Source organism: Gekko japonicus, unplaced genomic scaffold (genome assembly GCF_001447785.1).
Source record: "Gekko japonicus isolate JY-2015 unplaced genomic scaffold, Gekko_japonicus_V1.1 scaffold921, whole genome shotgun sequence".
Lineage (NCBI taxonomy): Eukaryota > Metazoa > Chordata > Lepidosauria > Squamata > Gekkonidae > Gekko > Gekko japonicus.
In genome coordinates this window covers 617,697-640,599 of record NW_015168676.1, presented here as the reverse complement: position 1 = coordinate 640,599, position 22,903 = coordinate 617,697, and the positions used below count along the sequence as shown (strand labels likewise).

General features: G+C 48.8%; 1 protein-coding gene across 1 annotated transcript in view; it reads right to left on the bottom strand.

The window, feature by feature from the left end:
* HAP1 (huntingtin-associated protein 1) overlaps nucleotides 1-22,903 on the bottom strand; it is a 118,769-nt gene that overhangs the window by 10,442 nt on the left and 85,424 nt on the right. The window contains exons 7-14 of the mRNA XM_015415371.1: nucleotides 20,417-20,525; nucleotides 19,359-19,437; nucleotides 15,879-16,009; nucleotides 14,479-14,553; nucleotides 13,092-13,229; nucleotides 11,637-11,701; nucleotides 10,429-10,656; nucleotides 3,430-3,731 (exon numbers count right to left, since the gene is read on the bottom strand). Of these exons, the coding sequence (XP_015270857.1) occupies nucleotides 3,430-3,731; nucleotides 10,429-10,656; nucleotides 11,637-11,701; nucleotides 13,092-13,229; nucleotides 14,479-14,553; nucleotides 15,879-16,009; nucleotides 19,359-19,437; nucleotides 20,417-20,525 (1,127 nt within the window). The remainder of the gene's footprint in view (nucleotides 1-3,429; nucleotides 3,732-10,428; nucleotides 10,657-11,636; nucleotides 11,702-13,091; nucleotides 13,230-14,478; nucleotides 14,554-15,878; nucleotides 16,010-19,358; nucleotides 19,438-20,416; nucleotides 20,526-22,903) is intronic.

Genomic DNA, 22,903 nt, shown 5'->3' with positions numbered 1-22,903 from the left:
CCCAGGGTGTCTGTTGTGGGGAGGGGAAGGGAAAGGAGATTGTAAGCCGCTCTGAGACTCCTTTGGGTAGTGAAGGGCGGGGTATAAATCCAATCTCCTCCTCTTCTTCTCTTAAACTGGGCTGCAGGAGAAGCGAACCCCAGAAGCAGCTGTGCCACTGGCAAGGGCTTGAAAACGTGCTTCGTGCAGCACAGGAGATCCCGGCTGGGCTGGCTTCTTGCGCAGCCCAGTTTAAACCAGCCTGCAGGAGAAGCCAGCACAAAGCCCAGCCTGCAGGGAGCAATCAGTTCCCGGCAGCATAGCAGATCCAGGGTCTGGCTTCTTCTGCAGCCTAGTTTAAACTTGGCTGCATGAGAAGCCAGCCCCAAGGTAAGCCGGCAGGAACCGGCACAGCTGATCATCGGGCTGTCTTCTGCAGTCCCTTTAAACTTTAAATGGACTGCAGTAGAAGCCTGACAAACAGCTGAGGGGGGAGCAATCTGCTCCCGCCTCTCTGCTGTTTTCGGATCTGCCTGGTAATTCCCAAATATACCCAAATTTTTTTAGGGTTCCCCCCCCCCCCCCCCAGTTTTCCTGAGAAACCCTGGATACATTTGGGACACCAAAATCTACCCGAAAAATACAGGTAAGGTATTTTGGGGGTAGATTTTTGGCTTGGGTAGGCCCAAATGCACACCCCTAGTTTCAACATTGGGTTTCCCCCTTTGCCTGTGTTTCTGTTTTCCAGGCTTTCCCCCAGACCACATGAAAAATAAGCACTGATTTGTCTTCTTGTCTCTTGTTAACAAAGTTCTTATGCAGACAGGACAGAGTCTTATCAAGAAGTCAGCGCAACTCTGCAGCTGCATCCTAGGACTGCATTATGCCAACGCTGAATTTATATGTGGAATTCAGTATTCTGGTGTCGTGTTGTTTTTTTAAGTCAAGGTTTTTTTGTCCTTACGGCAATCGAACTGAAGTTGAAAACACACCTAGGCAATTCCTCGTGAAACCCCAGTAGCTGGCTTGGGCAGGTCAGAACGAGTGGCCTAACTAGTTTAGTATCGATCTCCTCATGGTTGCTGATGGATTATCTGCCAACCTTTTACCTGAGAGTTTTTTAAAATGGAGACACCAAGGATCCAACCTGGCATCTTTGGCAGGGACAAATGTGCACACTCCCCCCCCCCCGCGACAGCCCCTCTCCTACGATAAAGCCCCATAGGGACTGAAAAGGGGCCTCCCAGATGGATTAACTTCAAAAATCTCCTCCAACTGGGGAGTCAAACGTGGTTGTATTTTAGCCCCCTACCTGTTTAATTTATTACTGAATGATCTGGCTCCCTCCGCAAATGTTATTGATGGTCATTCCCCTAAACTTGGGTCACATGTTATTCCTTTATTGCTTTATGCTGATGATGCTGTTATATCATCACGCACGCAGAAGGGTCTCAAGCGTCTGTTGCTTGCCTTCTCCTCCTATCAAAATCCAAAATTTTTAGTATTCGCAACGTCTTGGAAACCACAAAGCTGGCGTGTCGAAGGAAATAATATCAAACAAGTGAAATCTTTTAAATACTTGGGGGTGTATTTTCAATACAACCATAATTGGACAGAACAATGCAAGCCAGCAGGTCATCTCAGCAAGGTGCGGTTCATCTGCGGTGGTTAGTTTCTTTTATAAGAAGGGCAATCCATTTGTCCCGGCTGCCATTAGTGTCTTGAATGCCAAAACAATTTCTCAGCTATTGTACGGGATCCCCATTTGGGTTACCGCCTTCAATACCCAGCTTGAGCAAATCCAGGCAACGTTCTTACGCCGTATTTTGGGGGTCCCAACTGTGTCAGCTATGCTACGATGTGCTTAGAGACTGGAATGCATCTGATTGAGACTAGGACATGGCTATTAACCCTAAAGTTTGGGCTATGCCCACACTTTAGAGCAGAACCTGCTAGCTATATCCATCTGATGCTAGCTGATTCTTTTGTTTCCAACTGGTATTGTCAGATCCAGAATACATTCTATAGGTGTCTCTTTGGACAACCTCTGCATGTTAAGTGAAACGCAGGCAATTAGAATTTTGAAACAGAGAATCCTAGTTATCGAGAAACAGACTATCTGTTCTCTTGAACACAAAACTTGCTCCCCGTTAGCATTTGGTATCTTTCCAGAATATGGACTGCCTGCTGCTTACCTTTCCCAGATTACCTCACCCAGTTACGCCACTTGTTTTATGTTAGCAAAACTCAATGTTTTACCCCCAGTGGTATTGTCTGGAAGGTTTGCTAACACTCCCTATCAAGAAAGACTTTGTTCATGTAAAGGAAGGCACCCAGAAACGGTTGCCCATGTTCTTCTTCATTGTGATTTTTATGGGGAAATGCGGGACTGTATAATTAAACCTATTGTGTCTAACTTCCACAGTTTGAGGCGGTTAGTATCTCTTTTACTATCCGATTGATGTTTCCACATTACAAGTTCAGTTGCAAGGCACCTTCTGGCTGCCATAACAATCAGGGAGCAAAAGTCTAGCTTTTCTATGTGATGCTTGATGGTTTTTATAATTAAAATGCTCTGTAAATTGGCCATGTTGTACCTTTTTTCTTTTTATGCCAATAAAGGTATTTGGATTGGATTAGATTGGAAAAGGGACCTCAGTGACCTCCCACTGATCTTAGGAGGAGCATCCATTATTGGCTCCATTTCTCTTCTCCATGGCTAGCAAAATTAATTACAGGACAGTTACAGAAAAAGCTCACAGCAGTCCAAACCAGAATAATTCCCAAGAAAATACTGCCCCGTACTCTGTTGTTTCTTCTTCTGGCAACTCTGAGAATGTATGAGCATATAAGTGTATCTCATTTTAAAGCAGCACGAAATAAACAGACTGGATTATATCTTGAGATCTGGCTTATTTTACTGCAATTACATTATTGAGCTTTTCTGCATTCTCTTTTTCATCACTTGTGTGTTCCTGTTGCTGGGGGGGGGGAGGTGTCTGTTCCACACGTTTTGCTCCCTCGAGTGGTCGATATGCTATTACATCACTTTATGCCTGGCATATCTCCCTGCAGGTTCTTATGCCGAACACCATAAAAAAACAAAAAACCCTGAAGCAATAGGAAAACACAAGCAGTGAAAAAGAGAATGCAAAAACGCTTTGGTTTGGAGCCAGAATTTTCATTCCTGGTAATGCGAGAGGCGCCTTCGGCCAGGATCTCTTCCGTCAAAGCAAGGCTGCTTGCACCAGAAAAAGACTCCACCATTCATTGGAAACTTTAGATCCCACCCTTTATATCTATTTACCTGAAAACTAGGCAGCCTGCGATGAAATGACTCTGCCTACCAGAACACAGGATGCAAAAATAAGCTGGGGCAGACCCACAGAGCAGTCCCCCTAAGGGAGCCTCCCCCCCCCCACAGTTCCGGGTTCCCTCCTCCCTCCTCACCTTCCAGAGGCTTGATGATCTGAAGCTTATCGGGGAAGTACGAGAAGGAGCCCAGGGAGAAGCCGGAGCCTCCGGAGCTGCCCGAATAGTTCGTGCCGGTAGATGCCACACTCTCGTTGGGGGTGAGGAAGCCGCTGGAGTCCTCCATGTCCCGGGCCAGGCGCCTGAGCTTGCTCTCGCGCTCCACCTCAAAGAACGAGCGGTCCGTGCTGTGGCTCTGCTGGCGGGCCGACAGGCACCGGAGGGCAGCCTCCAGGTCATGCCGGCCAGGGGTGCCCAAGGATGTCCCGAGCTCATCTCGGCTGAAGGAAAGCAGAAAGGTTTTATCACCCACCAGGATCCACCATTTGTTACCACCAGTGTTCCCGCTAAGCTGAGTTAGTGTAAGCCAGCTCAGAGTTTTTTAGCCTCCGGCGCACACATTTTCATCTCAGTGTCCATTTTTTTAAAAAAAAAAGTCAGACACCCCCGTGCTTTAGTGGCAGGTAGATGTGAACATGAGTTTTGTAGGTGAACATTTTCCATACAAACAGTGGGGTGGGTATTCCCTCTAAGCTGAGTTAGTGTGAACTAGCTCACTGTTTTTTAGCCTCTGGCGCACACGTTTTCATCTTGGCTCAGGAAGGAGGGCTCCAGAGCGAACTAATTTACGCAGAAGCCAAATAGCTTGCTCGCAACTTTAATGCCAGCAGCTCACAAAGTAGGATTTTGGTTCATGAGACTCCACAGCTTAGAGGGAGCATTTGTTACCACTATTAAAACCAGTACCTGCGATAAGGAATGGCTATAAATAAAAGTAGACCATAAAGTAAATAATACACAAAGGATTTATCTATATAGAAATAGATATATATGTACACAAAACACAATTAAAAACAACACTAGCAATATCAGTTCAGTAATAAATTTTGGAGGCGATCGTACTTTGGTCTAACTTTCTTTCTTAGTTCCAATCATAGATCAGTCACGATCGACACTCATCGTTATCAGCACATTTGCGAACAATAAGATTTCCAGGCAGCACGGCAGGCTGATTTCAACAGTAGAGACAATGAAGAAGAAGACCTGAGCAGCTGCTTCCTTGTTGATCTTGCCGAGGGGCAAAATTTGGCCACCTTAGAGGTGATTTTGTTAGAACAACATGAAAGGGGGGAGGGAGATATTAAAGTCATCTGATCTGCTTGGAAAATTTAATAGAATTGGCGTTATTAAAAACAGTAATAACATGGGAATAGTATAAACAAGAGAAAGTTAATAAAATTAGTAACATAAAATAATGTTAATAAGAGAATCATACAATTATTTTCAGCTAAAATAAGTTTACATTTCCTAGTAGCTTTGTACCAATCCTCAGAATGCCCTGTCGATGAGAAGGAAATTGATGAGGTGTTGATCTCTGCTCCGGACTGGGAGCGGGTCTCTCCAGAGTCAGTACTTGAACGTTTTAATCAGATGAAGCGTGGCAAAGCGGTGGACCCGGATTTTATACCTCTAGAACTATTTTTGGTGAATCCCGAATGGTGGGCTCATCGCTTGGCCCACCTGTTTTCGGATATCAACAAGTCAGCTAATATCCCCGATATTTGGAAGACAGCTACTGTGGTACCTATCCACAAAGGTGGGGATACCAACGACCCAGGGAATTATAGACCGATTAGCCTTATTGCTACCCCTGGGAAGATCTACTCTGCACTCCTTCAGGAGAGACTCCAGAAATGGCTTGATGAAGAGAGGTTCCTTTTTCCTGAACAGTGTGGCTTTCGACAGGGTGTCGCTACTACAGACCATTGTCTGACGCTTCTCCATCTTGCCAGCAAGTATTCCTTGCGTCCAAGAGGTTGTCTCTATGCGGCCTTCATGGATTTGAGGGCTGCCTTCGACTCCATCTCTCGTCGCAGATTGTGGGAGAAGTTATTGAACACCAATATTGACCGCAGACTACTGGGATTGATTATGGCTCTCTATTCTAAAACATCTGCCTCGGTTCGAGTGAATTCTTCAGGAGTCAGGACAGACTCCTTTCCAGTGCAGAAGGGAGTTAGACAGGGATGTTTGTTGGCCCCCTGCCTGTTTAACATCTATATTAATGATTTGGTGCCGTTTCTTAAAATGAGAGCCAGACATCCTCCGTATTTAGCTGGTCTTCCTATACCACTTTTACTTTATGCTGACGATGCTGTTTTGCTGGCAACATCTGAAGTTGGACTGAGGTCTACTGTCAATGCCTTTTTGGACTATTGCAAACAAGAAGAGCTTATCGTGAATTATGCAAAGTCCAAGGTTCTTCGCTTCTCTGTCAAGAGAAGAAGAGGTCCTCTGTATTTTAAAGTTGGGAATGGCCAACTAGAATGGGTTTCCTCCTTCCGATACCTAGGTATTGTTTTTAGTTACAATCTATCCTGGTCCGCTCATCTGACATACGTTAAGAAGTCATCCAGACTCGCCACGGCACTGGTTGAGAAATTCTTCCGTACAAAGGGGGCTAAGCGGATTCCCCCGGCCATCGAGGTGTACAATGCGAAGGTGGTCTCCCAAATTTTATACGGTGTAGAAATCTGGATTGCTGGCGTGGATGAGAAATTGGATTCCCAGCTAAACTCCTTCCTTAGGAGAATTACTGGAACGCCACGGTGTGTTGCTGGGACTGTCCTTCGTATGGAACTGGTTCAATCTTCGCTTGAAGCACGTGCTTGGAAGAGGGCATTCAAGTTGAGATTTAAGTTATCTGACCCAAGTCATCACCCCCAGGCCGGCTTTCTTCGTTCCATCTTAAAGGACACGACATCCAACCCTTGGTTGTCCCTTCTTGCTGGTAAACTCAGGACATTGGGAGTGCCGATGTCCTCACCTAACGAAGAGCTGATGCCCTCTCAGCTTGAGGAAACCTTGAAGAAACTTAAACAGTTGGATTGGGCCAGCACCGTGGCCAGGGCAAGACGCACCTGCTCTCCGTTGGCTTTGGGGTTGTCCCCTCCAGAGAGATTTCCTGACTTTTATTCAACGTTATCAATTCCATCTCACCGCCGCGCCTTTATGCTGGCCCGCTTAAATGTATTTCCAACAATGGTAACTCTGGGAAGATTTGGAGGCCTTTCTTACTCAGATCGCCTTTGTCTGTGCAATTCTGGTGAAATTGAAACCTTAGATCACCTGATATTTCGCTGTCCCCACTGGACTCAAGTTAGAGGCACTTATATCTCTCCTATTCTCACGAAGATGAATCTTCCCGCGCAACCTTGGGTGCTCTCAGTACTGTTATCTGACTCAAATGCCGATGGACTGATAACAGCTAACGTGGCGCGGTTCTTGGCTAAGGTGGCTGCTCTCAAGAAGCATTGAAAAGTCCAGCACTTCTGAAAACTTCGACACCGATTTTTAATCTTCGGATGATTTTAGTTAGTTGGCTCCGCCCCAAGTGTAGTTAGGTAATTTTTAATCTCTGGGCTCAGCCTGGGTTTTATGTGACTGTTATTATGTACCTTGACATATTAATGTCTATTTTATGTACCTATTTTACCCCCCTTTGGTATCCTCTTGGTCAAGACTTCGGTCATAAAGACCTGTAATAAATTGAAATTGAATTTCCTAGTAGCTAAGCAACAAAATTTTGCCCCAGCGTAAGTCACTGAGCTCTGAACGTCTTCTAAGAGGAATTTACGAAGGACTTCTGGCCTAAAGTCAAGATAAGACTGCAGAGAGCTAAATCTAGACAGAAGGGGTAATATAAGATGGTCTCGTTCCTCTTGATAGAATCTGCAGAAGACAAGGCTAACTAGAAAAGACAATAATGCCAGGAAAAGATGAAGGCAGCAGGAAAAGAGGAAGACCCAACATGAGATGGATTGACTCCATCAGAAGAAGCCGCAACAGGCCCTCCGCTGGCAAGGCCGGAGCAGGGCTGCTATAGACAGGATGTTTTGGAGGACATTACTTCAGAGGGTCGCCATATGTCGGAAGCAACTGGAGGCCCTTCACACGCACACAACAAAGGTTGACATTGGAGATACGTCTTTCCTCTTGTTTCCCTTGTTTAAAAAGCAGCTGGCTCTAGCACAGAGACCCACCAGTACACATTGGGATATAAAAGCGTCAGGAATGGAAAATACAGATCAGCAGATGGCTTGGGAAACCATCAGGTGCCTCATCAGGCGGCTGAACCTCCCCAGTCCTAGAGTCCCAGCTCTGATCTTCCACATCAGTTTGGTGTAGTGGTTAAGTACGTGGACTCTAATCTGGGAGAACCGGGTTTGATTCCCACTCCTCCACTTGCAGCTGCTGGATGACCTTGGGCAAGCCATAATTCTGATTGGCGATGGCGGTTGCTCTCCCCAGCTCGTGGGGAGGCGATTAGCACACCAGCGGCACGGAGGGGTGCTGCCTCAAGTGGCACCCCCACGGAGCCCTTGTGATGGGTTCCAGGCCAGAGGGTTTTTGAGGGTTAGCCTCTTCGACAGCTTGATGCCGGAGAATAGAGGCTTCCCTCCACCCTGATGGTCCTGCCACTGAGTGACCTTCTGGTACAAGCTAATTCGACCGGGACAAGCGCAGGAGATAGAGCGGAACAACGAATGAAGAGAGCGAAGTCAGAGATATGACCAACAATGAACATGAGTTCCAAGTAAACGGACTATTTTAATAAAACGGAGTACCCCCCCCATGGGAAAAGTGGAGCGCAAGGAGGGACGCCTCTTAAGCGCATGGACAGATTAATGCAGCGAAGTGGGTAGAGGGGAAATAAACAGTGAGATTATTCTGAGAGACTTACTTAAGTACCGATAGTGAAACGACGAGCTTTTTGAGCCCTGGCAAAGCGGTTTGAAACTGTAAACAAAGAGGTAACATGGCGACTTCCCAAGGAAAGTTTAAAGCAAAACCAGGCAGCCAAAGTTCAAGACCGGAAGAGGGAGCAGACATCATGAAGCTGTTAGCAGATATGCTGAAGTCGGTAATGGAGCAACTCGGTGGTATTAACCAGCAACTGGCCACACTAAACCAAAACTTCGCTCTACAGCAGCATCAGCTGGCAGAAACGGAGAAGAAAGTGGAGCATGCAACTGAGAAAATTACAGAGATGGACACCGCAAATAAGGAAATGAAGAACAACACAAAAACTCCAGGAAACCCGTTTGTTACAGCTTCAAATGGAAAAAGCTAATATGATTCTCAGATTTCAGGGAGTGCCTGAAACTGAAAAAGAAGATTTGAAGAAGACTCTAGGCGAGATTATTGCTCCAGTAACAGGCTTATCAGCGGATGAGATAGTAAAAGACATGGAGGCTGCCTACCGGGCATACTCCAATTATATTTTAAAAAAATAGCCTCCCTGGAGAGATAGTGGTTAGATTTGCAAGAAGACAGACCAGAGATGCTATATTAAAGGCAACTTCGGCAAATCCACTGAAATTTGGGAATACAATCATTAAGACTTTAAAAGACATCCCATTTGAAATACGTCAAAAGAGGAAAAGCTAGAAAACCAAAGTAAGGGCAGAAGGACTCTGTAAATCGCTCTTTGAAGTAAAGAAGATGCTCAAGAAGTACTCTCACAAAAACTAACTTACTAATATAGAAGCTGTGTAAAACAAGAACTTCACAAGTATATTGTGTTACTAACGTATTACTTACATTTAGCTTAACATGGAAATGATCTCCTTTTCTTGGGTTTTTAGTTAGTGTGGGTATCTTTCCTTTATCCCTAGTTGTAGTCCCCCCCTATATTTTTTGTTGTAGTTAGTAGTCTTATGAAAAATAATAAAAATACCCCCTTGGGGGTTAAAAAAAAGCTGTTCTTGACAAAAGAGCAGTTTCTGTCAAGAGGTCTCTCAGTCCCACCTACCTCACAGGGTGTCTGTTGTGGGGAGGGGAAGGGGAAAGGAGTTTGTAAGCCGCTCTGAGACAGCTTTCGGTAGTGAAGGCGGGGTATAAATCCAATCTCTTATTATTATTTGTATTATAACAGGCCTACCCAATGCATGATCTACATATCAGACTCTTAAAACTTTTTACACACTGAGTTGGATAGTTTTACATATACAGTCGATGGGTGTATCTTATGACCAGTAGACCATACGCGTTTTGGCCCCTTAGGGCCTCCCTCAGTGGTCAATATTACTATTGTAAAACAACACACACCCAGAAATAAATGAAAGAAAATCTCTTACTACCTGTGATGGAAGAGACACATATCCAGACACATTGGATATTTGTTACCAGAACAATTTGGAGACCATGTGCAATCACCATGAGAGATTATCCATGCCTACTGTGTAAACTTTCAGCAATTGCACATCACATGAGAAAGCAACACCTGGCTCTAACGAAAATCTTTGTTCACATAGTTATTTCTGGGTGTGTGTTGTTTTACAATAGTAATATTGACCACGCCGAAACGCGTATGATCCACTGGTCATAAGATATACCCATTGATAGCATATGTAAAACTATCACCTCAGTGTGTAATAAGTTTTAAGAGTCTGATATCTGGATCATTTATTTTAACCTATTTTATCTTCTACTAATGTGTACATCATAATAAATATTTGTATTTTTATAAATAACTTCATTTGTTAGCTTGACCCTCCTATATCACAGCCGTATCTTGGGTTGAGTCCCGCCCCCCCCCCCTTTTTCCCCTCGGTTTCTACCCACTGTAAGACCTGCTGGCTAAACATGTCAGCCGCTAGCTATATTGTGGAGCTTGCCGCGTGCTGAAAACCCCCACCGATCTTGCAACTGCAGTTGAAGACAGAACTGCAACTGAAGAGGGAATGTTTCTTTAGCCTCTGACGGGCCACAAGTTGTTCCAAGTTCAGCTATGAGTCTCCAACCACAGCCAAACAAGTCTCTCTTCTGACAGATAATCCGCCAACCTTTCTACCTGAGCGCTTTTAAAATCGGAGACACCAAGGATCCAACCTGGCATCTCTGGCCTACTTGTTCACGGACCATGCCTGCAGGATCCCGAGCCTGCTGCCCCCCCCCCCCCCAAGTGGCACTCACCGGGCACCATGAGGACCTCCGGGAGCCTGACCGTCTTGCCCCTCCATGGCTCCCGCAACCGGGCTGTCCGAACCGTAGTAGCTGGTGCGGGGGGTGCTCAGGCGGCTGCAGCTCAGCGAGGAAGGTTTCGGAGAGCCCCACGGAAAACTCAGTGGCGACTCTGCCCGGGATCTGGCTTTCACCACCTGGTTCACTGCCTTCACGGTCTCAAAGACCCTCCGGAAGCTCCTGAGAAGAAGAAGAAGGGGAGACCAAAGTCACTGGTGGGGAACAGGGGCAGGGCTGGACAGTCATCCCCCCCCCCCCGCCCACCAGAAGGTGCACAGAGCATCAGAGGCAGCCCTGCCCCCCCCCACACAGTCGGCCAGATTGCCTTAAAGCCACCCCACCACCACCACTCCCCGCCTACAAGGGAGCCCAAATCTGTAAGCTCCGCCCACAGCCATGAAGCCCCCCCCCTCCTTGGGACACCCCTTCCCACTCTAGCTCCGTTTGCATCTAAATTCCACCTCGGGGTGCCGTCGTCCCCCCCCCTTCCCAGTTTGCCACCCAATCTCAGAATTCTTGGGGCACCTATAAAAGCACCCTTTGGGGGAGCTCCGGGCTGGGAAATACCTGGAGATTTTGGTGGGTGGAGCCTGGGGAGGGCAGGGTTTGGGGAGGGGAGGGACCTCAGCAGGGTATAATGCCACAGAGTCCACCTTCCAAAGCGGCCATTTTCTCCAGGCGAACATCTCCAGGTCAATGCTCCCTCTAAGCCGTGGAGGCTTGTGAGTAAAAATTCTACTTTTGTGAGCTGCTGGCATTAAAGTTGTGAGCACGCGATTTGGCTGCTGCATAAATTAATTTGCTCTGGAGCCATCCTCCCTGAGCTAAGATGTGTGAGACGGAGGCTAAAAAACTGAGTCTCGCTCACACCAACTTAGCTTAGAGGGAGCACTGCTCCAGGTACCACCTGGAGACTGGCAACCCTACCCCTCTAAATCCTGTATCCTTCTCCACATGGGGGACCAACAGATGCCCCTGGAAGGCCTGCAAAAAGGCCTCAACAGTAGCCTCCATCTACTCTAGCCCCCCCCCCCAACACTGGTACTCCGAGGATCACTGCCTCCAACCATGGAGGATCTACTGATGCTGCTTCTCCTGGTCCCCTCAGGTCCCCACCCCCACACCTTGGCCAGGCTCTCTTGCTCTCGACTCACCTGTACTCCGAAGAACCAGAACTCTCGGTCCCCTTTCTCATTGTGCCCTTGATCTCTGCAGCCAAGGAATCCTTTAATGGAAGAAGAGGACAGGGGTTAGCGTGGGACTAGGCCTTGGGAGAGCCAGCAAGATCAAATCGCCACTATGCTGTGATTCTCACAAGGTGGCCTTGGGGTGGTCAATCTCTCTCGGTTTAACCTACCTCGGAGGGGTGTTTTTTTTTGGGGGGGGGATACAGTGGAGGAGAGCTCTACATAAGCCACTCAATAGTAAAAAGCCGAATAGCACCTTTAAGGCTAACAAACTTTATTGTAGCATAAGCTTTCGAGAAACACAGCTCTCTTTGTCAGATGCATGGAGGGTATGAAGAAACTGGCCAGAGATATATAGGTGGTAAGGAGAGGGGGGAGAGGATGCAGAAAGTGCCATGTAAACGCAAAGCAGTTGCAAAAGTCATGAAAAGGGTAGAATGTGCAATCCAGGCTGGTGTGACCCCATCCTTCTAATGATGGATCTGAATGGAATACCTGAAAGGCAGTTACTTCTGGTAATGAGAAGAATGAAATAAACAGACCATGAACAGGTGTTTCCTCACAGCAAAAGACAAGGGACCCCAAAGCACCTCAAAAGAGAGACAAAAGACCAATGCCTGCTAAAATCTCAAGAGGGGCGGGGCGCTCTCTCCAGTCACACCCCCCTCCATCATCAGTGACTGGTTTTGAAATGCATGATGTTCCCCAGGACTCAATCCTGCCAGATCTAGGATGAAGAAGGCAATTTACCAAGTCATGCACCTGCAAGGTAAAGCCCTGGCATTGCAAATGTATTCCAAGTTTCAGTCCTGTTGAGCACTGGCTTAAAGAAAAGCCCTCTTCTCTCAGCATTTTCAGCACCCTCTTCTCTCAGCATTTTCAGCGCCCCCCCCCCCAGAAGCTTGATAATGTGATACAGCATCCGATTGCTGGGACAGCGGAATAAAGAAGTTGTATGCCTAATAAAGGGCTTTTCCACATTCTCATTTCCCCCACTTGTACATTCCTGTTGCTTTGAGAGTGTTTTCCGGTTTGGCATGTGTTTTGCTCCCTCTAGTGGTTGATTCAATATTACATCCATTTATGTCCAGCATAAAAATCTGCAGTTTAAATCTGCAGGGAGATGTGCTGGAAATAAACCACTGTAATATCGAATCAACCACTAGAGGGAGCAAAACACATTCAGAACAGGAAAAAACAAACCCCAAGGCAACAGGGATTTACAAGAAAGGCAAATGAGAATGCAGAAATGCCCAAAGAAGGGAGAAACAGGACACCCAAGAGAAACCCTTTGTTAGCTCTTAGATATCCACCACTACAGTCATCTGCCCACCCAGCAACAATTCAGGAATTATTTTGACACTGAGCACTAAAGCCCAGCCAGTCCTCTACCCTGTCAACGTCTCAGGAACATCGGTTTGCCCTTACCAGGGGCAGGAAGGTGGGGGAGCTATGGCGGTTAATGGCGCTGTTGGGGAGGCTGCGGCTCCGGAGAGTCTTGATCTCCTCCTGGGCTTCATGCAACATTGCCCCGCACTCAGCATATTTCTCCTGCAAGTCCTGGAGCTGAAGCAACATCACGTGATAGGAAAGAAAGTTCGGAAAGAAAGGTTAGAAACGTCCCCTCTTAGGCTGCCAAACTCGACAGTCAGGAGAGATTAACTGAACCTAAGGGACTCTTTGTGGGATTGCACCAGTCAAATTGCCATCTATAGCCTTTCAGTAATCTCAGACTTGTTTGACTGAGCCCATTCATCTCTTTCAGCTGTGATCATTTTTCCCGTTCTCCTGCACACCTGCGCCTCATGCTTTTAAACAATCATGCCCTAGAAACCTCGGGAGAGTGATATCAGGGCGAACAATCTGTATATGAGGTTCGCTGAATCCCCAGCTTTCAGTTTTAAAAGCTAAGCCTCTATTCCTTTCTCTTGTGGAGATAGAAGGGAAAAGGTGCCCCTCCACATCAAGGAGGACAAGAGACTTGAAAGCTGCGAGTCCAGAGGACCTAACAGATACATGGCTGTAATGCTACGGTAAGGTAGCTATTGCCATTTTTTAAAAAAATTAAAAGGGTGGGGTGGGTGGGACTCCAGTAGTGTGGTAACACAGCAAGGAAAGTGGCATCGCCTTTCAAAGTGCAGCATACATCTCACAGGAAGAAGAAGAAGAGAAGAAATTGGATTTATACCCCGCCCTTCACTACCCAAAAGAGTCTCAGAGCGGCTTGCAAACGCCTTTCCCTTCCCCCTCCCCACAACAGACACCCTGTGAGGTATGTGGGGCTGAGAGAGCTTTTTCAAGGACTGTTCATGAGAGAACAGCTCTTATCAGAACTACGGCTTGCCCAAGGTCATCCAGCCAGGTGCAAGTGGAGGAATCAAACCCGGTTCTCCCAGATGAGAGTCCGCGCAAACACGCTGCATCTGCAGACCAGGCGGCAACAGTGGAGCAAAAGTGATTTGAGAAAACACGGAGAAAACAGAGAAAGACGAGACGGGGAGCGATGTCATGGGGAAGCTCAGAAATAACCTGCTGTGGCTGGTGGAAGTCAGCCGGGCAGCGTGAAGGGGTGGCTCACAGCAGCCCCAGTTTGGGAACTGTGAGGTGGGGTTATCTCCAACAGAGAATTCTCACCACTCTCACACCAAACTGCTCCTTCTTAGGATCCCTTTGCAGGAAGCCACGACAGTTCGACTGGAAGCAGACTGCTCCAGGTCATGTGCCGGCCGCCGAACGTTCTCCTCTGGTCTCCTGCCCGCGATGGAGAGACGCGGCAGCTCTTTCCTCCCTCCCGTGGCTCTTCGAGGGGACTCACCTCTGTCCGTAGCTGCTGCTGGGCCTCCTTGGCAGCAGAAAGGTGTTGCTGCAGTTCCTCCACTTCGGAGCCATACTGGAGGAGAAAGGAGGGAGCCACCGTCACCCAGAGCTGCCCTCCCAAGGGCCAGAAACGCCCTTTGCGTGCAGCCAGGGGCACTCTAGTTCCCATGGGACAGCGTGCGATTTCTCGGGCTTAATGGGTTTGCCATTCACGGCAGGCCCAAGAGACAGTTTGGCCTCCAAAACGAAGAGAAGGCACAGCTCATTTGCAACCTCCCTTCCCGGTTTGCGACACAGACACCCTCCTCCTCCAGGGAATCTGTTCGATGTGTCAATTAAGAGATCATCGGCTGCTAAGGTTAAGGTTTTCCCCTACTTGTTTCTTGGTGAATTCCCCAGCTCAACAGCCACAACCTCCATTCGAGATGTGCCACCCAATGGAAAATGTGCTCTCTCTCCCTGTCTTTTGGCAGGCCCTTGTTTTCCTCATCGAAGGTGAAAAGAGCATTCAGTAGGTTCCAAACACATTTGGAAACTTCATGCAAGTGCGTGTAAGTAAATCTGTCTTTAGCCTGCCAAGTGATCTCTGGACAGAAGCAGTGTTCCCTCTAGGCTGAGTTGGTGTGAGCTAGGCTCACAGCTTTTTAGCCTCTGGCTCACACATTTTTGTCTTAGCTCAGGAACGATGCCTCCAGAGCACACTAATTGATGCAGTAGCCAAATTGCTCGCTCACAACTTTAATGCCAGCAGCTCACAAAAGAGAATTTTGGCTCACGAGCCTCTACAGCATTGGACAGGAGGCCGGACATCCAAACAGCTCCCTTCCCATGACAGGAGAGCTTGCAACCGTCATAAGTTAGATTTGAGTCCAACAAGACTTTCAGGGTCTCTGAGGCACTACTGGACCCAAACCTTAACTGTTCTACCACGCAGACCACCACGGATACTCATAAGGGTTACTCCATAAGGGTTCCCCAGCTTTATAAAAGTTAGGCTACTTCAGAAAGGTGTCTCCCACCGCAAATCTGTCAGCTGATGGCCACAGTCTCCCTCTGCCTCCTGGTCGTAGATCCAGCCGACATTCTCAGCTCCTGAAGTGCTAAACAGTGGCCATGTGGTCAGGAAAACCGGCCACAACTCCTAGCAAGCCTCAGAAGAAAATGCAAACTGGAGGGGCACCCCCGCTGTCTCCCTCTCTCCCCCACAACGTAAAGGGGTCCCCCGATAGGTCAATGCAAAAGAGCATCTCTGTGGCCCGACAGATGTGCTGTGAACATTCCCCCACAGCCCCCAAACCTTGATGCCGCATGCAACCAGGGCAGCCCTTCTGGCCACCGAGGAACTGCGTGTTTGGAGACGGACAGCCGACCGCCATGCGCTGCCAGGCCTCTGCTCACCGTGCGGCATTTGTGCTGCAGGTCCACCACCTGGGCCAGCAGCTGGCTGATCTCCTCCTGCTGGCGGGCCGCGTCCTCGGTCTTGCGGGCAAGCTCCTCCGAGAGCAGCACGACCTCCCGGCTCGCTTCAGCTGCGGGAAGGAGAGACATCAGATGGTTACCGGTCAGAGCAGACGGCTCTGGGGAATGCGCCAGCATCCGCCATGCCGTAGGAGGCTCAGTGTTAGAGCACTGGCTCTGAATGCAGAAGGTCCCAGGTTCGATCCCCACGGGCCAGGCCAGAGGTGATGGGAAAGACTTTGGCCAAATGCCCTGCAGAGCAGCTGCGAGTCAGACAGGAGACTACTGAGCTTGACTGACTCAGTAAGAGGAAGCTTCATGCAGAAGCCAGCTTTGAAGGGGATGTGGTGCAGTCACAAAAAGCAAATGCTTTGCTTGCAGAAGGTCCCGAGTTCAATTGTAAGCATCTTCCATTAATGAAGAAGAAGAGATTGGAAGCCACTCTGAGTGAAGAGTGGGATATAAATCCAATCTCCTTTCCCTTCCCCTCTCCACAACAGACACCCTGTGAGGTAGGCAGGGCTGAGAGAGCTCTTTCAAGAACAGCTCATGAGAAAACAGCTCTGAGAAAACCTGTGACTGACCAAAAGTCACACCAGCAGCTGCATGTGGAGGAGTGGGGAATCAAACCCTAATTCTCCCATGTTAGAGTCCGCGCTCTTAACCACAACACCAAACTGGCTCTTACAGGGTCACAGGTAAAGGACTCTGGGATTCCAGTCTCTCTTCCAGAGACCTCTTGTCATGCTTTAACCAAGTTCAAGCTTCCCACTAATCCGATTAACCAATCAGATTGCACAGAGACACAAAGTCACAAACATGAGAGCTAATTCTGGGCTGAGGATTACCTGCCAGCGCGCCAGATGGGAGAGAGTAGCAAAGATTTGCCTGCAGAAGGGCCCAAGTTTAATCCCCAGCATATCCGGCTGACAAGATCGGCTAGGAGGGGATGTGAAAGACCTCAGCCTCAAATCCCGGAGAGTCACGCCAGTCAGAGAAGGCAATACTGACCTTGATAGACTAACGGTCTGATTCAGCCCACATCCTCCCCAGAGATTTTCTGCTCTAGCGTGACCCATATTTATCAAGCAACCCCCCATAACAGGCATGTCCCTAACCTGTACCGCCCTTCTTTAGACTTCACCGGCATCTGACTTTTCACTGTATGTTAGGTGTCACCTGTGGATTCACATCTAGGAATGATTCCATTCCATTCACAACTGTGAAGCTCTCGGCGATGTACAAAGTTCTAAAAGCCTAAAGACTGTGTCCAACAACATACCGTAATTAAAAGCAAGTGGCGAAATTTTGTCACTCCCTATCATGTCTGGTATGTGAGTGCTTCACACATTTGGGGGGAGTGAGTTCAATAAGGAACAGGGGTCCAGGTAAGGTGCCAGCCATGATGTCAACCGTCGCTGTCCTCAGCCGAATGCCTGGCGGAACAGCTCTGCCTTACAGGCCCTGCAGAACTGCGTAAGATTCTGCAGGGCCCCTGATGTTATTTGGCAGAGAGTCCCACCGGGTTGGGGCCAGGGCCGAAAAAGCCCTGGCCCTGGTCGAGGACAGCCAGATCTCTCTGGGGCCAGGGACCACCAGCAAGTTGTTCTGTGAGGAGTGCAATGCTCTCCCGGAGAAGTAACCAAAACATTTCTCAGCCAAGGAGGGCAGCCCTTCTCCCACTGCAGCACCAAAATGGGGCACCCACTAACTCTCCCTCAAAGAGGCACTGGGGAAGATATTCGTACCTTCTATGGAAAGTTCTGGAACAGGTGGCAGCCCAAGTCACCTCTCTCCTCCTATTCTGCATTGCTGCTCTGGTGCTGATTAAGCCAAGATCGTAGGAGCAACTTCCCGCACGCGGGGCAGCTTGGATATACTTAGCGGGATTTGGCTTTGAAATAAGAGACCCTTCACAGGGGCATCCCAAGCTGCTTTTGAAAGCCCCGCCCACTGCAAAACCAGGGCGGGTTCTGTGGCATTAGGAGGCAGGGTGGGATGACACCTGAGAAACACAGGTCCTCCTCACCATCCTTGGGCACACTGCACACATGGTGCCACTCTACAGAGATTGGTCACATTGAATAGTTGGCTGCTTTGAATATTTTCAGAGAACTTCACTAATGAGCAGCGAAGGAACTGAGCAGCAAATAAGCTTTCTGCTCACAGAAGAATACACATTTGATAAACGGGAATACTTCGTGTCTCTTCTAAATCTTCAAATCACTCTGTATCCCCATTAACCAACCATCCCTTGCATTAACTATGTAAGGTAGGGAAGTTATTATCCCCATATTTCCAATGGGAAGGGGCAGGGGCCATAGCTCAGTGGCAGAGCATCTGCTCAGCATGCAGAAGGTCCTAGGTTCAATCCCCAGCACCTCCAGTTAAAAAGACCAGGCAGTAGGTGACGGGAAAGACCTCCGCCTGAGACCCTGGAGAGCAGCCATGGCTCAGTGGGAGAGCATCTTCCAGCATGCAGAAGGTCCTAGGTTCAATCCCCAGCACCTCGAGTTAAAAGGACCAGGCAGTAGATGATGGGGAAAACCTCAGCCTGAGACCCTGGAGAGGTGCCATGGCTCAGTGGGAGAGCATCTTCCAGCATGCAGAAGGTCCTAGGTTCAATCCCCAGCACCTCCAGTTAAAAAGACCAGGCAGTAGGTGACGGGAAAGACCTCCGCCTGAGACCCTGGAGATCCGGTCTGACAGTCTGAGTGGACAACACTGACCCTGCTGTCTTGATGGTCTGATTCAGTATACGGCAGCATTAAGTGATGCGTATGCTACTGCCACAGGGAAAAATGGCTTTGGGTAAAGCCAATCCATATCACATCCCTTTAGCTCAGTATTGTAGTATGCTTTTACATTCTGTCTTATTTAATTGTTTCAAATGTCATATGTATTTATTTTTTTAAATGCTTTTTAATTTCTGAAATGTTTTAATATTCACCATGTTCAGGTACTCTGAGTTAGAGGGAAAGGCGGCATAGGAATGTTTTGATAAATATTGTCCTTGTGTCGGGCAATGTGCACGAATCCTCTTGACATACGGTGGAGTGGACGGGATCATTCCCAGCTCTGGAGAGCTTTGAGCAAAAAGCAGACTCTTAATGCCACAGGGTGACACGGAAAAGCGAACTCTGCAGGGCCAGAATTTCAAGCCTCTCGCTTCTGCCCTGAGTCTCACTGACAGGGATGAACGACCAAGCCAGGCTAAGTGGAACATGAACATTTCCTTCATTCAACAATGTTGAGATCAAGCCTGATCTCTGGAAGCACAGAGGGGAATAAGAAGCTGAATGCATCACACCTTCCACCCTGTGATTAGCGGCAAAGTGTTTTTTATCACATCGGGTGTTTGAGACGGAGGTTGTAAGATTCCCAAACCCTCCCGCCGACGTCTCTGCCAGAGATACTCACAAAACTGCTCCACGCAATCGATCATCAGCTTCTGCTCCTGTTCTTCATACTGACAGGTTTCAGTGGAGATGTTGGTGACCTGGGACAGACAGACGCAACCCGTTAGGACGTTACTTGGGCATCTGGTGAGTTATAAGGAGACAGAGAGGCTCTGGATACAATGGGAAGCCCAGCTTCTGGACCAAGGCCTGGGAGCTTCACCTCCAGACAGCAGCTAGAGAGCCAAAAACTGTATTTTGTCAGACAAACTGACCCCATGATGGGGACTCTCTAACAAAGCTGATGCATAGTTTGACAACACCTTGACGATTACAGAGCACCCATAAAGAAGAGCAAAGTAGAGCTGAAGGTAGGATATGTTTGGGACCCACACTTAAAAAAAAAGATCTTAGTGAAACTTTGAGCAAAGCCTTAAGCATCCTTGAAAGAACAGGAGGGAGGGAGGGAGAGAGAGAGAGAGAGAGAGAGAGAGAGAGAGAGAGAGAGAGACAGAGAGAGAGAGAGAGACAGACAGACAGAGAGACAGACAGAGAGAGAGACAGACAGAGAGAGAGACAGACAGAGAGAGAGACAGACAGAGAGAGAGACAGACAGAGAGAGAGACAGACAGAGAGAGAGACAGACAGAGAGAGAGACAGACAGAGAGAGAGAAGACAGAGACAGACAGAGACAGACAGAGACAGACAGAGACAGACAGAGACAGACAGAGACAGACAGAGACAGACAGACAGAAAGAAAGAGGTGTGCTGGTCAGAGTATCATACTAGGGTCGCATCCCGCACGGCAATAATTTTCCATGTTTCTTCCACTATATGTGCTCAGGCATTCTCACTGAAAGAAGCCACACATATTCCTTGCCCTAACCCTTGACCATCCCCTGCAGCTGCCATTTCTCCCCCTACCACCAGAGGGCTTTATTTAAACCGGTAATTGACGCACCAGGTGCAGCTACAGCAGCATGTCAATTACTAATTTTTCTAAGAAGCCCTCTGAGGGAGGGCAGGAGGGCCAGGGCAAGGGAAACTGCCAAAGGGAGCGGGGCCCTGCCCAAGTCTCACCTCCGTGCGCAGCTTCTGATTCTCCTCCTCCAACCCTTTCAGCTTCTGCTGCAGGGTGTCGTATTGGAAGCACTGCTGCAGGCAGAGGGCGGATTCATTCCTTCGCAGCCTGCGGAGGAAAGAGAGGAAGCCATGAAGAGAGCAGCCGGGGAAGAGGATTTTGTTGAACTCTCTGTGCCTCAGTGCTTTGCTAGTGACGGCAAAGGCATCGGTCTTAATTTCACCTGCAAGTCACACTCTCCAACCTTTGCTGATGCTCAAAGGAACAGCCAGGGACAAACTACACGTCACACTAGACGTCTGTGACTAGATCACCTGTCTGCTTCTAAAGCTTACAAAACAGCTACAGAGCCCTGACCTGGATAGCCCAGGCAAGCCCGATCTCATCAGATCTCAGAAGCTAAGCAGGGCAAGTACTTGGGTGGGAGGCCCTCCAAGGAATACCAGAGGCAACATTGGCTTTATTCAGCCACCTCTCAGAATAGCCTCCAGGCCCCCAGTAGGGGTCAGTCACCAGAGGTCGCCGTGCCTTCCAGGTGCACACACACTCATGCAGGTGCGCACACAGATGCACCCAGGGGTCATTGTGAGGAGGAACGAGCCGGAACAGCGTTCCGGGAGTAATAAGCCCAGGAGTAGGGAACCCAGGCACGCCTGCATGCCTGCCCTTTGCTTTCCCAGCCAGCCCGTGGCGTCGGGTTGGCTGAGGAAGGGAAGGGCAGGCAGGCAGGCAGGCAGACATGCCCCCCTTGCTCTGCTTTTGCGGAGAAACTCGGGGGAGGGGGTGGTTTAAATGCCTTTCTTTCCCTTCCCCAGATGCTTGCACGTGTGCCCTTTGTCAGGGGGCGAGGCATATGCAAATGAGCTATGCAAATGAGCTCCTGAACTTCCTTTTCTACAAAACGACCCCTGGGTGCACCCATGAAAAATACAACCCGTCCCCCCAGAAGCAGCTGCAGGGATGGAGAGCAGAGTATAATGGACAATTTTCCTACGGCATTTTCCCGATCAAACCTATCCTAGACAGTAGCAAGTCCTGGTAATGGGGGGAAAGTTTTAAAAGACAGTCAATGTGCCAGGCTTGTTTCTCTGCTGGAGACGGCTGCTGCAGCCTCCAAACGCTGCCATTCCCAGGCTCTGCCCTCTGTCCCAACACTGAGTTGGTCACCCACTGGGGAGAGCAGACAAATCTGATCCAGAAAATGAGTTGGGGGTGGGCAGAAGGACCACTCCCCGCCGTCCCGCAGCCCTGATTCAAACCAGGCTACCTTCCGTGGCCAAGAGGAACGCGTGAGACGTATTATGGGTCTGCAACAAGAGGGTGTCGTTTGAACCTAGCACATCACAAAAGCTTTGCACTCCAGCAATCCATTTAGACTCCAAGCTGAGCTGTGGGTAAATGGTAAGGTAGCTAAACAATTGAACCTGAATTGGTTCAGGCAGAGCATCCTCCCCAAAACCTCTGTCTGCAATCCTGCGCTGCTCACTGCCTTGGCTATTAACCAGCTTTTCGACTGGTGAAAAAGGAAGAAGAGTTGGTTTTTATACTCCGCCCTTCACTATCCAAAGGAGTCTCAGAGTGGCTTACCATCTCCTTCCCTTCCTCTCCCCACAACAGACACCCTGTGAGGTAGGTGAGGCTGAGAGAGCTCTTTCGAGGACTGCTCTTGAGAGAACTGTGACTGACCCAAGGTCACCCTTCTGGCTTCATGTGGAAGAGTGGGGAATCACACCCTGTTCTCCAGATTAGAGTCCACTGCTCTTAGCCACTACCCCAAGCTGGCCTAAAAAGCCACCTTAAAGGGCTACACTGGGGGATCATGGGACCTATATGAACAAAAGCCATGTGGGGCGAGGACCGTAGTAAAGCGGGAGACGGGGCAAGATCGAGTGGGAACGCCAGCTGGATCCAACCCGAAGTTTCACCCTCATCTGCTTTTCACCAAACGGCTGTGAGGATAAGAGGGGGTGATCTCATGCGGATCACCCAGATCTTTTTTGAAGAAGGGCAGCAGACAGATGTGAAGGAACAGATATAGGGATCCAGTGGTCATATCCGGCACCTGCCAGGACATGCAGCTGGCCAGCTCTCTGAAACTGTCACTGTATTCAGTTGTGCAAAGGTGGGGGACATCCTGCTGCATAACATATCAAATACCAGATCTGCTTCAAGGTGCTGGTGCTTACCTTTAAAGCCCTATATGGATGGGGGCCTGCGTATCTTCTAGACCGCCTCTCCCCATACGAGCCCCCTAGAACACTGCGTTCTGCCAACTAACACCTCCTGGTAGTCCCTGGCCCAAGGGATATGGAATTCATGGAACACATGGAATTCACTGCCGCAGGAGGTGGCGGCGGCTACAAGCATGGACAGCTTCAAGAGGAAACTGGATAAACATATGGAGCAGAAGTCCACCAGTGGCTATTAGCCACAAGGGATAGATAGGAACTCTCAGGCTGGGGCAAGAGATGCTCTGTATTCTTGGT